This window comes from Scyliorhinus canicula, chromosome 8 (genome assembly GCF_902713615.1).
Source record: "Scyliorhinus canicula chromosome 8, sScyCan1.1, whole genome shotgun sequence".
NCBI classification, from domain to species: Eukaryota; Metazoa; Chordata; class Chondrichthyes; order Carcharhiniformes; family Scyliorhinidae; genus Scyliorhinus; species Scyliorhinus canicula.
Genome location: NC_052153.1, coordinates 128,583,639 through 128,597,351, shown reverse-complemented (window position 1 = coordinate 128,597,351; position 13,713 = coordinate 128,583,639). Strand labels below are relative to the sequence as shown.

At 45.8% G+C, this 13,713-nt stretch overlaps 1 protein-coding gene across 10 annotated transcripts in view; it reads left to right on the top strand.

Moving 5' to 3' along the window:
- Positions 1 to 10,802: 10,802 nt before the first annotated feature.
- cast (calpastatin) overlaps positions 10,803 to 13,713 on the top strand; it is a 285,310-nt gene continuing 282,399 nt past the window's right edge. For all 10 annotated transcript variants that reach the window (XM_038805226.1, XM_038805231.1, XM_038805234.1 and 7 more), the window contains exon 1: positions 10,803 to 11,011. In XM_038805226.1, coding sequence (XP_038661154.1) covers positions 10,970 to 11,011 — 42 coding nt within the window. In that variant the 5' untranslated portion in view covers positions 10,803 to 10,969. The remainder of the gene's footprint in view (positions 11,012 to 13,713) is intronic.

Sequence of the window (13,713 nt, the reverse complement as noted above, 5' to 3'; positions counted from 1 at the left end):
GCCATTTGTATTCTCCTTTGACTTGGCACTCGACCCATCTACCCTCGGCCCTAGGACACAATTAAAATCTTCTCCCATAATCAACTAGAGCATGGCCACCCACCTCTTCCTTAGCCTAACCTGGTCCTTTACGCAGAGGTGCATCTCCTGCAGAAAGACCACCTTCGCTTTTAAACTCCTTAGGTGCGCAAAGACCTGAGATCTTTTCACCGGTCCATTGAGCTCTTGCACGTTCCGCATTATCAGCCTTACCGGAGGCTTACATCTCCATTCCCCTCTGCCATCCATCATCCTCCCCTTTTCGCTCTAACCCTGTTAATTTCACCCTGTACCTGGCCCATCCAAGATGGACCTTTCTCTGCCCCTAACCATGTTTCTTCTCCAACTCGCCTTGTCACATCACCCTCCCTTCGCCCCCGACCTTCCCCTTCCCCTCCTGCATCTCCTTCCTCTGCTGCCGGAACTCTTCCTTGATGAAAACTATCAACTGTTCCATCTGGGACTTTACTACTTGCACTGGCCCCTCCTCCTCCATCATCTTTCAACTAGCTGTTGCGCCACAGGTCTCTTCCAACTCCTTGGCCAAGTCCTTCACCTCCTTCTGTCGTGTTTGGTAACCAGCATGATGCACAATCAATTGCACAAAGGCAAGAGTTGGATACAACTGAGGCTTTATTGCTCTAAGATGTGTGGCCTCCCACAGCAGCTGGCGAAATGGCTGCTGCATGGAGGACACACATATTTATACTCCGCCTACTGGGTGGAGCCAGCAGGCAGGGACAACCGTCGTACCTGTAGTACAGGTCCTACCATACATCACCTAATATAGGTGCAACAGTGGTTTACCACATAGCAGACATACCACTCCCGGGGGAACTTCTCTGACCATTAACTACACTTTTCTGTCGAAGTTACACCCGATTTCTAGTAAAGACAGCTTTTTTCTGTGCCTTCAAGCAGGAGCTGCCCTGTGTGCGACCACTCACACCATGGCCGCCAACAGAAGTCATCTATCTGCATTTATAACCGGGCATTTTTCTTTGAATGTAATTTGAACTTGTCCATGCTTTTCTTAAAATGTATATTTTGTTTATTCAGACACAAAGTACCCCAAGTTGGTTTAGTCTGTAAATTTTGGATCATCAATGTTTAAAGCAAAAGTGATTAAAACCTGTCAGGCAAATGTTTGAGCAATACATAAAGCACTGTTAACAATTGCAAATTCCACACATTTTAAGAGGGTGTTCCAACATCTCAGGGCATATGCTTTTACTTGAGAATCTTAATGTCATCAATGTAAACCAGATAGATGGTCGGTGCAATACTTAATTTATTTGCTTCAGGGAAGAATGCGCAAAATCTTTCAGCAATTCGTTGGAAATTCTGAATTTATTCCAAAAGATTTTAACAATTTTCAGTGATCTGCTGTGGCATTGTGATAGGTTAAAGTAATTCCTCTTGTGAAAGTGTAGCGATCTGGTTGCAGTGAGTCTGATTCTCACATTCATTTTACTTACTTGGTGGGGAATTTTTATCGTTACATATGAACAGATTGTATCCTAACATACTTGATGAGAATACGGTACATTCTGGTCAGATTGCTGATTTCAAATCTGGTCAAGTTTGGATTCCATTGACTTCAATGGATCTAAAAATTAGGCAAGGTGTAAACTGAGTGTCACATCGTGGTGCATTAGCCTAAAACTGGATAAAGGGTTGAGCTCCAACAAAAGAGAAAATAGGGAGTTGGATTCTCCGTTCCTGAGACTAAGTGTTGTCGGTGGGACAGGATTTGTGGACTTTCACGACCGCAAAACCTGCGCACCGGGGCCGATTCAGTGACCATGAAGGGGCTACATGGAACACAATTGATTCCAATGAGAAACAATGCTGGATTCGCTAGATTCAGGATTGAAACTAAGGAGGCTGACAGGCTGCAGCCGCATATATACACTGCACTCCCCACACACACAATCCCAACCAACAATATGGCAGCGAGGAAAGTGCACCAAGGTTCACAGATGCCGAGCAGGAGACCCTCAGGTGGGAAGGAGAAATACACCAGGAATGCAACACAAAAAATGTCATTTTTATTCTTAATATTTGCTATCCGCTCTAAAATATCCGCTCACGTCCCCTCATCGATCTCCTCTCCCAGCTCCTCCTCCCACTTATCTTTCAGCTCTTCCATCGAGGCCTCCTCTCCCTCCTGCATCACTTGGTAGACTGACAAAATCTTCCCCTACCCAACCCATGTCCCCGAGAGCACCCTGTCCTGAACCCCTCTTGGTGGCAACAGTGGAAACACCGCCACCTGCCGCCTAACGAACGCCCTTACCTGCATGCATCTGAAGGTGTTCCCTGGGGGAAGGCCCAGCCTTCCGTCCAACACCTCTAGGGTCGCAAATTTCCCATCGGGAAAGAGATCCCCCATCCGCCTGATACCTGCCCTGTGCCAACTCAGGAACCCTCCGTCCATCCTCCCTGGTACAAACAGGTGGTTCCCCCGTATCGGGGACCAGACTGAAGCCTTCACCTCCTCCCTATGTCACCTCCACTGCCCCCAAATTTTGCGGGTAGCCGCCACCACTGGACACGTGGTATATCTTGTTGGGGGGAGCGGCAACGGCGCCATCACCAGCGCCTCCAGGCTCGCGCCCACATGAACGCCGCCTCCAACCTCTTCCATGCCGTCCCCTCCCCCTCCATCACCCACCTACTTATCATCGCCACCTTGGCGGCCTAGTAGTACCCACATAGGTAGGGGCATTTTGTTTTATAATCAACATCTGGAATAAACCTCTGGAAGGTAAAGGAAGCAAAACAATGGAATCATTTAATAAGTGAATATGGCAATAGGAGGGATAGTCATTAAAATCTCTCTGGATGGATGGACGAAGTGGTATTACTCCTCTGTAATTATCTTGTGATAGTTTCATGGTAAAATGCTCCTATTTGTATATCATATCATCTCCTCTAAGTTACCACGAACAAAGTCATAGGTGATCAGCTAGATATACACAAAAGCTTTGTGTGTGGTTTATCAATCATACGCAAGTTGTCACACTTTGTTACTGATACAACACTCTTTAAACAATCAAAACATAGTAATTTAATGCTGGTGTTTTTGATTTAGAACTTGAAACTGACAACTATTTTCTTTCAATACAGGACTCTCTCTCATCAAGTAATAGTTAAACTCTGACTTGAATCTATGTTTGCCTAACAACAATTTGACTTTGAACTTTAAAGTGGCACTGCTTCATTGAAACAGAACAGTAAATTAGACAACTGTAAAAGGAACAATATGTTGCCTGGTTTACCAGAAGAAACACAACAGGAGACCTGTGAGAAAACATTATTTTTTTAACCACCATCGAGTCATAGAGCTTTACAGCACGAAAACAAGCCCTTCGGCCCACCTTGTCCATGCTGCCCAGTTTTTAACACTAAGCCGGTTCCAATTGCCTTGCATTTGGCCCATAACCTCTCTACCCACCTCCCCCATATAACTGTGTAAATGCATTTTAAAAGATAAAATTGTACCCACCTCTACTACTGCCTCTGGCAGCTTGTTCCAGACACTCACCACCCTCTGTGTAAAAATATTGCTCCTCTGGGCCCTTTTGTATCTCTCACCTCTTACCTTAAACCAATGCCCTCTAGTTTTAGACTCCCCTACCTTTTGGAAAATATGTTGACTGTCTACATTATCTATGCCCCTCATTATTTTATAGACCTCTATACGATCACCCCGAAAACTCCTACGCTCCAGGGAAAAAAGTCTCAATCTATCCAGCCTCTCCTTATAAATCAAACCATCAAGTCCCGGTAGCATCCTGATAAATCTTTTCGATACTCTATCTAGTTTAATAATATCCTTTCTATAATAGGGTGATCAGAACTGTACACAGTATTCCAACTGCATCCTTACTAATGTCTTGTACAACTTCAGCAAGATGTCCCAACTCCTCTAATCAATGTTCTGACCAATGAAACCAAGCATGCCGAATGGCTTCTTCACCACCTTGTCCACTTGTGACTCCACTTTTAAGGAGGTATGAACTTGTACTCCTAAATTTCTTTGTCTTTAACTCTCCCCAACTCCCTACCATTATCTGACTAGGTCCTGCCCCGATTCGATCTACCAAAATGCATCACCTCACATTTATCCAATGCAATTATTCCAAAACAGATGCAGTGTCTTGCAGATCTTCAACATCACAGAATACCTGAATCTTTCAGCTACTTAACATAGATTTACAGATAACTTACAGTGCAGAATTTATATTTGGCTCATCGAGTCTGCACCGGCTCTTGGAAAGATCACCCTACTTTGGCCCACGCCGCCACCCTATCCCTGTAACCCAGTAACCCCATCTAACCTTTTTTTTGGACACAAAGAGAAATTTACCATGGCCAATTGACCTCACCTGCACATCTTTGGACTGTGGGAGGAAACCGGAGCACCTGGAGTAAACCCATGCAGACACAGGAAGAATGTGCAGACTCCGCACAGACAGTGACCCAAGCCAGGAATCGAACCTGGGACCCTGGAGCTGTGAAGCAGCAGTGCTAACCACTGTGCTACTGTCTCCGGTCTTCAACGCCGGAATCGTGTTCGGCGATCGGCCGGAGAATCCATGTTGGTGCCGAAATCGGGGCTGGCGTCGCTTTTACGATGCTCCGCCCCCTCCAAAATGCATATTCTAGGAGTAGGCCAATGCCCTATGGATGGCTTCAGGACGTTACCTGAGGCCCTCCCCCCAATGCTCTGTCCCCGATGGGCCGAGTTCCTGATAGCATTAGTCGCATGTGGTATTTACTTCTGGGAACTCAGCTTGGCGGCTGCGGACTAGGTCCAGCGCCGCCACCTAGTGGGGGGGGAGGAGCCGATCCGCGGGCTTTGGCGGGGGTTGGGGGCACTGGTGGAGGGGTGGTCCAGGGGTGTGCCGAGCCTGGTGAAAGGGGGTCACTATTTGGCTTGCCAAGTCCACGCGCGGCCGGCGCCATGTTGCACGGCGTGGCCACTGCAGGCTGTAGGCTGCCGGTGTGTGCAAGTGTGGCCACAAACCCGGCAATTCTCCGGCCATATCCGCAGCGAGAGCCGGGTGCTCTACGCTGCGTGCCTGCTGGCCCCCCACCAGATGGAGGATCAGTGGCCATTTTGCGCAGTTTTTGTGGTCGTAAAAGGCCACCGTTCCCATGCCGGCGTCAGCACTTAGTCCCAGAATCGGAGAATGCAGCCCAGGGTTCTTGGATTGATGATACCTTTGGTATTTCAAAAGAAAATCAGAATTATAGCTTACCAGATATTTGTTCATCCAAACCTGGGGTATCAAAGTTGTGTGTATGGTCTTAATATGATAAGAGATGTAAATAAGTTTGTAGCAACCGAAAGATGTGCTGCACACTTCTGCATGGATCAACACCTGGAAGGATCTGCTGGCATAAATAATCAGGGCCAATGGTACCTTGCATAGTGTCACAACTTTGATCAATGATTTAAAATGGAGATTACTGCAGTAAAGTGCAGGGAAAATAAACTGGCCATGTTATATAAAATATGGAAGGGATGGCAGGAATTGACAGGATCAAGTACCTAGTGCCCTTCGGCAATGACAAAACACAAGGTAAGACATCCACACAAACTACAATTCCCATTTGTTTTCGTAACAGTGCATCAACAATCTTTCATCCAAGGATAATCCCACAATGGAACAATTGCCTGAGGAAATACTCACAGCCCATCAGTTGAAATTTGCAAGACCCATCTTTACATCATCTCCATTTATTAATTTTTCATTATCATGGATACGAAAGCATTTGGTCACATTTATAAATGTTAGCAGAGGGTGGCATGGCGGCACAGTGGTTAGCACTGCACTCTCACAGCACCAGTGACTCAGGTTCCATTTCAACCTTGGGTCACGGTCTGTGTGGAGTTTGCACATTCTCTCCATGCCTTTGTGGGTTTCCTCTGGATGCTCAAGTTTCCTCCCACAGTCCAAAGATGTGGATTGGCCATGCTAATTTTCCCTTTAGTGCCCAAAAGTATAGGTGGGGTTACTGAGATATGGTAGGGGAGTGGGCCGAGGTGGGGTGGCCTTTCAGAGAATCGGTGCGGACTCAATGGGCTGAATGGCCTCATTATGCACCATAGTGCTTCTATGATTCTAAAGATATGTTGGCATGTGACGCTGACACAATGGAAGTGGTAGCTTTGATGAAGTTCGGCTCTCTGACAGGATTTCCATTTGTCTCCTTTAATTTTTACCTTCATTTCTTTTTGTTCCTTATTCTTGTTTGATCAGTTATCCAATAAAATCCATTTTCATAGGCACATCTCTTTCCTCAGCATCTGTCTCTGACACCAACTAACACCTCTCGGATGCCAACTGAAATTCCTCTCAATGTTTCAGATCTATCCATGTTAACAGATATCTCCAAGATATTCAGCATTCCTTGAACCACTGTTTTGCCACTCAAAGCCATACATTTCCACATCCATACACTTGACTCTCCTTCAGCAGCAGTGACTCACTCTGGATGTGATCTAACAAAATAAAAGATGGTTCGTTCCGGGTAAGAATGGAGGGGTCATTCCCGGCGCTTGAAGCGTCAGCAGCAGGCTGGCACCCGGATGTCACTGCCAGGGTGCCCAGCAGTGCCACCCTGATCAGAGGCCAACCATCTGGGGGCCACCAATCCCCTGAGTGACCCCCCCCCCACTCGCCTACACCCCTTAGCTGTTCACTCTAATATGCAGATTAGCCAAATACTGACTTCGCCTGCAATGGGCAGGATCCAGATAGCGACGTCTTGCCAGATCCCGTTAGATCTTGTGAGGTGTGGCGAGCTGGGTAAATCCTGGTAAAGGCCTCTCCTGGCATCTTCCGGCCATTTCATGCCCAGGTTCAGACAGAACGTGGCCGGTAGATCACACCCTCTACCTTTGTGCAATATTGTTGTGCATTTCAATTTTATTCTCTGGTTCAACAAAAAACTCTTTTCCTTCCTTTCAGCTGTCAAGGATCAAAAGCTTCAACAACTCATTGATACCAACACCCTTCTGTGTACTTTGTCTCCTTTACTTTCCTCTGAATCTATCCTTCCTTCCAATCTCACCCTTTCCATGTTTTAATTATCTCCTCTGGCATTCCCCTTTCTGATCCCGTATTATCAGTCATCAGCTTTATTCCCATCCCTACTCCCATCTCAATAAATTTTAAACTCAGCATGTGAAAGAGTCTCTCTTCAGTTTCTTTAAACTCCATGCTCACTTCTTTGGTCCGCAATCTGTCCTTTCTCTAACTTTAAGATTTCCAGCTGAACTCTTCCTTCCAGCCAGTTATTTTTTCGTAGACATTTTCATTGGGAACTGTTTGTGTGACAGTGGCCATCTCAAGAGCTTTGACAAAGAGTCAGCGGACTCAAAACGTTAGCTCTTTTCTCTCCCTACAGATGCTGCCAGACTTGTTGAGATTTTCCAGCATTTTCTCTTTCATTCAGGATTTCTACCCTGCTCATTCACTTAAACCTACACCCATTTAAAATTGCAACCTTCCTTTCTCTGGGATCCAATCCTCACATTGTCAGTAAACCTGCTGTCAAAGGTGGTGTTGCTGTTGTCGTTTGGCAAACTGGCATCAATCTTGCAGAGGTTGGAAACTAACCCTTTGCTTCTCCACACCCACCATAACTCCCCCACAGGCATCAAGCCACCTCTTCCCAGATTGTTACTGACCTCATCGCCTCTAGAGAGCTTACTTCATGGCCTCCAACCTCAAAGAGTCCCAATTCTATAATGCCTTTTTCAACCTCTATTCAAAGATCCACAAACAGAACCACACTCCTATGTCCATCATTTCTGCATCTTCTTTCACCATAGAACTGGGGCAGAATTCTCCGTTGCTGAGACTAAGTGTTGACGCCAATGGAGAATCTGTGGGCGTTTACGACAGAAAAACTGGCGCCGAATCTCGACCGATTCCGCTACCGTTGAAGGGCTAGCACCATGTGTCGCGTGGAACACACTCGGTTCTACTGAAAAATGGTGCGGCATACGCCAGGTCCATGATCGACACTCGGGAGGCTGACAAGCTACAGCCGCACATTGACATTACACACACACTTATCCAAGCCAAAAGGAAGGCACTGGTTGTTCTGGAGCGTGGCCATACAGCTGATGGATCGATGGGGCCAGAGGGGTGGGACCTGGGGACACCAATAGGACCCATGGCACTAGGTTCAAAGTGGGCTGTTAGCTGTTTGCACAGCTGCATGACTACCTTACCGGCTGCGGCAATTGTGTTCCATGTCAGTCCACCCTGACCCCACAATCTACCTCCTGGCCACAACCCACCACTCCCCCCCCCCCAACCCTGGCAGAAACCCCCCAGCCAGCAGCACAACTACCAGCACACTATGACCATGTTGGACACTTTCCGTACCCCCTCTTTCTCCCTCAGCAGCCACCATGCCGGTTTCACGATTTTTAAAAGCACAAGTGAACCACGGCATCAGGAACTCGGCCTATCGGAGGCAGAGAATCACGGAGGCCCTGCAGAGTACCGGGTTAGGCCCGCTAATGATATGCAAACAGTGCCTACTGGACATGCGGAGTGAAACGCATTGACGCAGTTCATGAGGTGACGGAGATTCGCTATTTTGGCGTCAAATCAGCGCTGCGGTTTTGGCGTCGAAAGCTATTCTCCGCCCAACCACATTTCCCGATTTCAGCGTCGGCTAAGAGAGAATCCCGCCCCTGATTTCTTCCTATCTTGGCTCTATTTATTTTCTCTCCTTCTCTTCTTTTCTTTTGTCCCAAGTACATCTGTGACTCTTCGGTCACCCTTGCCACTTCAACACTATACAGTTTCCTAGCCCTAATCATCGCATTTTCACCTTAAATATATAATCCCTCTGCAGCTCAATTTTCCAAGAAGGTCTAATTTGCTTCTTCTTAAATGAGTTCCCAAATATAATTTTTTATAATAATAATAATCCTTATTAGTGTCACAAGTAGGCTTACATTAACACTGCAATGAAGTTACTGTGAAAAAACCCCAGCCACCACACTCCGGCGCCTGTTCGGGTACACTGAGGGAGAATTTAGAATGTCTAATTCACCGAACAGCACACCTTTCAGGACTTGTGGGAGGAAACCGGAGCAGCGGGAGGAAACCTACACAGACACGGGGAGAACATGCAGACTCCGCACAGACAGTAATCCAAGCCGGGAATTGAACCTGTGTCCCTGATTCTGTGAAGCAACAGTGCTAGCCACTGTGCTACCTTGTATATCCACCACCACCCTCCTCTGCCTGCCTGAACTTTTCACATTGAACAACTTCTTCTTTGATTTCACTCATTTCCTCCAAGTAAAATGTGCCACTGTGGAAACCCCTATTATTGGTACTAGTTGTGTCTTTTTTTTTGTGGAACAGTTTTTATTCTAATTCTACTCAGGCTTCCTCCCTAACCTCTTTTAAAGGCTTGTATTGGGGCCATTTCCTGCTCTCCTTCAAACTGGAACATTTCATCACCTTTACTTCCAATTCCCACCCTACCAGTTACATGATCCATCTCTAACTCTTCCCTTCCTCCATCTCTAACTCCATTTTTGGGGATAGGCTGCCAACTAAAGTCCACTAATAATGCCACTGGTTCCCATAGTTATCTCACAGACTGCTTCCTGTCATGATTCTATTTCATTCCCCCAGTTTATCAATTTTATTGAATCTGATTTAATGATGCCACCTCCCCTTACCTTTTACCTCTGCACTCCCTCCACCGAGTTCTGATGAAAGGTCATCGACCAGAATCGTGTCCCTTTGTCTCAAATGCTGCCCAGTGAATTTCAAACATTTCCTGTCTCTTTTTTTCTTCTGATTTCTGCCAACTGCAGTAATTTTCTTTCATTCTTTCATATGAATATACTCTGTGGAAGTGGGCGTGTTTTATTTCCACTGCACTGTATTTTCTACTACATTCAAGTTTGGGAAGCACGTAAGCGCAGGAGTATTCTGGTTCCTGATGCTACAGGTCTGGTTTGGGAGAAGAAAACGTCGACTCTAAACACAACTGCTATCCTGTGACCTTCGCAGTTTGAAGGGAGTGGACTTCTTGCGATCTGTCTTATCTGTCTCATACCAGGAGACGGCTGCATTGTGGAGAGCAGGAGCAGTTGCCACATTTGCTTTTACTGGAAATTCCCTCCTGTTCCTCAGAAAAAATATCAGGGCCAATATACTTGCACACTGCCTCAGCTCACAACTGTGTGCATCAATTTGGGAAATACATAAATAAATGAAACTTTTGTCTGTTACGTATTGCTGACTGTCAGTTGAAACCTGATTTGACAGGTATTGTTAGCGTGTGCCATTTTCTAAATCAATTGGATTGTGAAAGAATGTGGACAATTTGGAGTGGGGTTAAGTGGAACGTTCTTGGAGTCGCACATAGGCTCCCGAAACGAACAGTGTATTAGAACATTCCTTGGATAAAAAGGACAGAACCCCCATGCCCCTGGTCGCCACGGTAATTCCTACTCTGGCCTCAATTATTCTGGGAGGCAAGAGAAAGATCTGGAAAGGAAGGTAAATTATCACCCAGGATGTATAATTATTATAGACTATCCGGGATGCTGCAATGACACATTTTTAAATGAGGTATTTCTGTTATTTATGTGTGAAGGGTCTACCCATGGAGAAAGGGGGTGGGGAGGGGGCAGGGAGTGTGGTGATTCGAGTACATCTGGAAAAGGCCGCTAAATGTGGTTAGCCTGTAAGAGAGAATGTTCCACAACAGAAACATTCAGAGGGATTGAAAAGGGATACGCCCTAAACTGCAAACGACTACAACAAGTTTGGTGGGAAAAGCGCCAGCGCCTCGGCTCTCTGACAGGAGTTAGTGTGGGTTCGCCGATCCGCCAGAAAGCGCTAACTTTGGAGGGACAGCCTGCAAGATGTCGCAGCCGAACAAAAGAAAAGGCAAAGAGTCCCGAAAGGTAAATATGACGGGAGTAAACGCTGTTAAAAATTAGTCAAGCGGCTGAGGCTGGGGCTGGAAAAGCAGCTCAGAGCCGCCAAGACTTGTCAAGGGCCGAAACCCGGATGAGATCCAGTCACCCCCGGGCCCGCACTCCTGCTACTATATCTATCGCCAGTCGCTACTGGCAATTAGGATTTCGCTTGAATTAATTTTATAACGGGATTTGCACGTTTTATATCCTGAAATTAGTTTGGGAGGAAATCCGCCGCAGGGCGCTGACATTTGCTTAAAAACATCCATCGTGTATTTGTGGGGCGCGGAGGATCTGGAACAGTTTGCATCATTTATTCCATGAAGTGCCAGTGAGGCTTCACTCGCCCTGCCCTGTCCTCTGCTGCTTTGGGTAGTTGAGCTGCGCCCTGTTGACCGGAACGCCGAGTCAGTGATACTGTGTGTGTGTCCTCCCTGCATTGTCCACACTGACTTGGGAAGCTCCTTCTCCTGTTTCCAGGTAATTCTGGTTGAGAGTGTGTTAAATGTCACTGCACTTATTGAGGGTGGGGGAATGGCTCCGCAGCCAGTCTGGGTCATTGCCGCATTGCTGCCACTCTTCCGTGTTTTTATCTCTGCAGACTGGAAAACTGCAGCATTCAGCGAGCCCGGCTTTGTTACTTTGGGGCGAATGCTTCAAAGCTAGCCTGGCCGGGAGGAGTTAGAACAACAGAGTATCGTTTCCGATCTTCATGTAAACAAAGAAATAGTGTAAAAAAAAACATATAGGGCTACTGATCTTCACAACGTTGGGCCACTTCCTCAAAGTTATGTCACCAACTTTTCAATTGTTGTGCACTAGGAAGTGAAATGGACCTTTTCCAAAAATGTATTTCCTCATTGTTATTCCATAGGCTTGATTAAAAGAGGAACTTCTCGACCTCTCATCTCACCCATTTTTTTATTCCTGTGCTCAGATTTTACACTTTGATTATCATATTAATTTTTAATTTTCAGGTATTAATGTTCCAGTGATGAGAAAGATCAACTTCTACTATTTTTTACAATGAACTCTACATTCTCAGCGTGTCTGGAAATCATTGCCATTCCTTAGTTGCTTTAGGAATGCTGTAGTGCCTTTTGTATTTTTTCCCTAAATTTAGCATACCCAATTATTTTTTTTCCAATTAAGGGGCAATTTAGCGAGGCCAATCCACCTAACCTGCACATCTTTGGGTTGTGGGAGTGAAACCCAGGCAGACGCGAAGAGAATGTGCAAACTCCACATGGACAGTGACCCAGGGCTGGGATTCGAACCTGGGTACTGTGCGGCATAGGCAGCAGTGCTGACCACTGTGCTACATGCCGACCCGCCTTTTGTATTGTTGATACAAGTGGCTTGATGAATGTAAGAAATTGTCCTATTTTATATTTTTTGCAGTAATGTAATTAAAAACTTGGGTTGAGATGCATACAGACAGTATGACCTCTAGAACTGTGATTAAGGTGCCATATAAGTGAAAGTGAGGTAATCATGCTTTGCAGATGAAGTGTTCCGTCAATAGATCTTGGGAACCACTTATTTGTTCACACATAGCTAAAAAAAGCCAAAGGACATCTTGTAAGAAGAGAAAAAGAATGCCTTATGCTCTGGGTACAGACAATATAATGGGAGTAGCCAGGTCTGTCTGAAAAGGCAGTTGGTCCTAGAACTCTCATCTGTACAGAAGTGTATCAGTTTGGCCCTGAAAAGTTCTCTCTCCAAAGATTCTGCGCAGAGAAAAGCAAATAGAAACCTGGTTGTTAACTTTATTCATGAGTGGTATTTTAAATATATTAGTTTACTTATTTGGAATCTAGTGGCAGGTTTAGAAAGTAAGTTAGGTTTTCTCTTATGAAAGAACTGTTGTAACTGTCACAAGTCAAACCTGTTAATGTGAGATTGGGGATTACAAAAACCAGACTGGATCAGCTTAATAGAGGTATTCAAAATCATGAGGGGCCTGGGCAGGTTAGATAGGGAAAAACTGTTCCCACTCATGAAGAGATCAAGATAGAGAGGGTGCAAATTTAAAGTAATTTGTAAAAGAAGCAAAAGTGACGTGAGAAAAAAATGTGTTCACCAGCAAGTGGTTACGGTCTGGAATACACTTCCTGAGAAGGTGGTGGGGGAATATTCAGGCAAGGCTTTCAAAAGGGAATTAGACTGAAATCTGAAAAGGAAGAATGTGCAGGGTTATGGGGAGAAGATGGAAGAATAGCACTAAAGAATGGTTCATTTGGAGAGCCGGTGCAGGCATGATGGGCTGAATGGCTTCCTTCAGTGCTGTAACAGTTCTGTGAAACCATTTGTATTTCTAAACTGCGAATATTTTTGCACCCGTTGAAGGAAAATGGGACTGGATTTAATGCAGCCTTTTGTAGGAGGAAATGTTGGGGGGAAGGGTCAGGTAATTATGGGAGATACCCTGTGTCAGTCTCCTGGTAATGGGAAAATCTCCCTCAATTAAGGAGGAAGAGGGTGATGTGGAATTCCCAGCCATCCAAGGCAAGTTTGCAATAGGCTCAATAGTGAGCTAAATCACCTATTATTCCTGAGCCCACTGCCATTCAGGGGCCGCTCAGGGATTAAATGCAGATCACACGAATATGCTGCATCCTCAGAACGCTGCGATGCAAACCCCATTTGATTAGCCAATAGCGTCCCAGGTGGAATGCCCTATGGTC